The sequence below is a fragment of the Nicotiana sylvestris genome, chromosome 4 (genome assembly GCF_000393655.2).
Source record: "Nicotiana sylvestris chromosome 4, ASM39365v2, whole genome shotgun sequence".
NCBI classification, from domain to species: domain Eukaryota; kingdom Viridiplantae; phylum Streptophyta; class Magnoliopsida; order Solanales; family Solanaceae; genus Nicotiana; species Nicotiana sylvestris.
Window position 1 is genome coordinate 83,468,714 of NC_091060.1, and position 2,286 is coordinate 83,470,999.

The following is a 2,286-nucleotide window of genomic DNA, read 5'->3' on the forward strand; positions in this document are numbered from 1 at the left end:
GGGCTAAATACCAGTGTCTGGTTAATAAAATGTTTGAGAGTCAAATAGGCAAATCCATGGAAGTTTATATTGACGACATGCTAGTTAAGTCCCTGCGCGCAGAGGATAATTTAACTCATTTGCAGGAAACATTCAACATCCTCAAAAGTTACAACATGAAGCTCAACCCCGAGAAATGTGACTTTGGAGTAGGTTTAGGCAAATTCTTAGGCTTCATGGTATCAAATAGGGGGATTGAGATTAACCCCGATAAAATCAAGGCCATCGAAGAAATCACAGTGGTAAACAATATAAAGGCCGTGCAAAGGCTAATAGATCGGATAGCGGCTCTGGGAAAATTCATATCCAGATCATCCGATAGAAGCCATCATTTCTTCTATTTATTCAAAAGAAAGAACAACTTCGAATGGACTCCAAAGCGCCAATGTGCCTTAGAAGAGCTGAAGCGATATCCGACTAGCCCACCTCTGCTTCACATGCCAAAGGTGGATGAAACACTATATCTATACTGGCCGTATCCGAGATAGTTGTAAGCTGCGTGCTAGTTCGAGAAGAGCAAGGTGCGCAATTCCCTATTTATTACGTAAGCCGAATCCTAGGGGATGCTGAAACTAGGTATCCACACCTCAAAAAATTGGCTCTTGCGTTAATAAGTGCATCACAAAAATTGAAATCCTATTTTTAATGCCATCATATTTGTGTTCTAACGACATACCCATCCGGAGCATATTGCACAAACCCAAATTATCGGGTCACTTGGCCAAATTGGCCATCGAACTCGGGGGGTATGACATCGAGTATCAACCTCGAACAACCATCAAGTCCCAGATTCTGGTTGAGTTCGTGGCCGATTTCTCGCCATCCCTCATGCCCGAGGTAGAGAGGGAACTTTTACTGAAATTAGGCAAGTCTTCCGGGGTATGGACCATGTACACTGACGACGCCACAAACTTGAGAGGTTCTGGAATAGGTATAGTCCTAAAGCCACCTATGGGCAGCATAATTAGACAATCCACAAAAACTGCAAAATTGACTAACAATGAGGCCGAGCACGAGGCTATGATTGCAGGTTTAGAACTAGCCAAAAGCTTGGGAGCTGATACCATCGAAGCAAAATGCGATTCACTCTTGGTAGTGAGCCAAGTGAATGGGAGCTACGAGGTTCGAGAAGACAGGATGCAGAGATATTTGGACAAACTCCAAGTCGCATTACGTCACTTCAAAGAATGGACTTTAGTCCACGTACCTCGAGAGAAAAATAGGGAGGTCGATGCCCTCACAAACCTGGGTTCATCTATTGAAGAAGACGATCTACTCCCAAGGGCTGTCATTCAGCTATCTAAATTAGTAATCGTGGAAGGTCATGCGGGGATATTAATTCCACTAGTCTAACATGGGACTGGAGAAATAAATATATTGATTATTTTGAAAGATGGAAAATTGCCCGATGATCCAAAGGAATCGAGGGCCCTGTAAACCAAAGCAGCTCGATTCTCGCTCGATGAAAACAAGACTTTGTACAGAAGAACTTTTAATGGCCCCCTGGTAGTATGTTTGGGGCCAGGGGATACATATTACGTACTCCGAGAAATTCACGAGGGCATCTGCGGAAATCATTCTGGTGTCAATGCCTTAGTCCGAAAGGTAATCAGAGCAGGATACTATTGGGACACATGGAAAGGGATGCCAAAGAATTCGTTCGGAAGTGCGACAAATGCCAGAGATGTAAGGCTCCGGAAAATTTCGCTAAGTAACCTAGGATTTTGTGGTGCCATGTAGGCTTATTATAATATTTTATGTGCTATTAACATGGTGGAAATCAATTGTACTTGGTAAATAAGTGTACAAGTCTTGTGGTAAGTAATTTGGGGCCCAAGGAAAGGCCTAAGCCTAAGTCAAATTGGAAAAAATTCAAAATAGGCTAAGATTTCAAATGAGTTCGCACAAGTCCCTACTTTGAACGAGTATATCAAAATATGTATAAGGTTTTATGTGATGAACAACCTATCATATGAAAGGTCTTCGAGTCTAGTTTCCAAATCTTTAAACCGTTTGTTATTTGGACATTCCCACACAAAGGTATGATCAAATTACCAAAGGCTAGAAAAATGCAATCCTGTGTCAGATATGCGATCGCAAAACCCATTATGCAGTCCGCATACTCGATATGCGATCGCAAATCTGGTCACAAACTGGACCAGTGTAGCCCAGTTTTGGGCATTGAGTTTTGCGATGCGTTTGCGGCCAGCATACCCATTCTGCGGTCCATTATGCGAACGCAGACCC

At 42.8% G+C, this 2,286-nt stretch overlaps 1 protein-coding gene across 1 annotated transcript; it reads left to right on the forward strand.

Annotated features, from left to right (window-relative positions):
• The first annotated feature begins 927 nt into the window (after positions 1 to 927).
• LOC138889775 (uncharacterized) lies at positions 928 to 1,392 on the forward strand. The gene has a single exon (XM_070173111.1). The coding sequence runs from the start codon at positions 928 to 930 to the stop codon at positions 1,390 to 1,392; it is 465 nt and encodes a 154-aa protein (XP_070029212.1).
• The last annotated feature ends 894 nt before the right edge of the window (positions 1,393 to 2,286 follow it).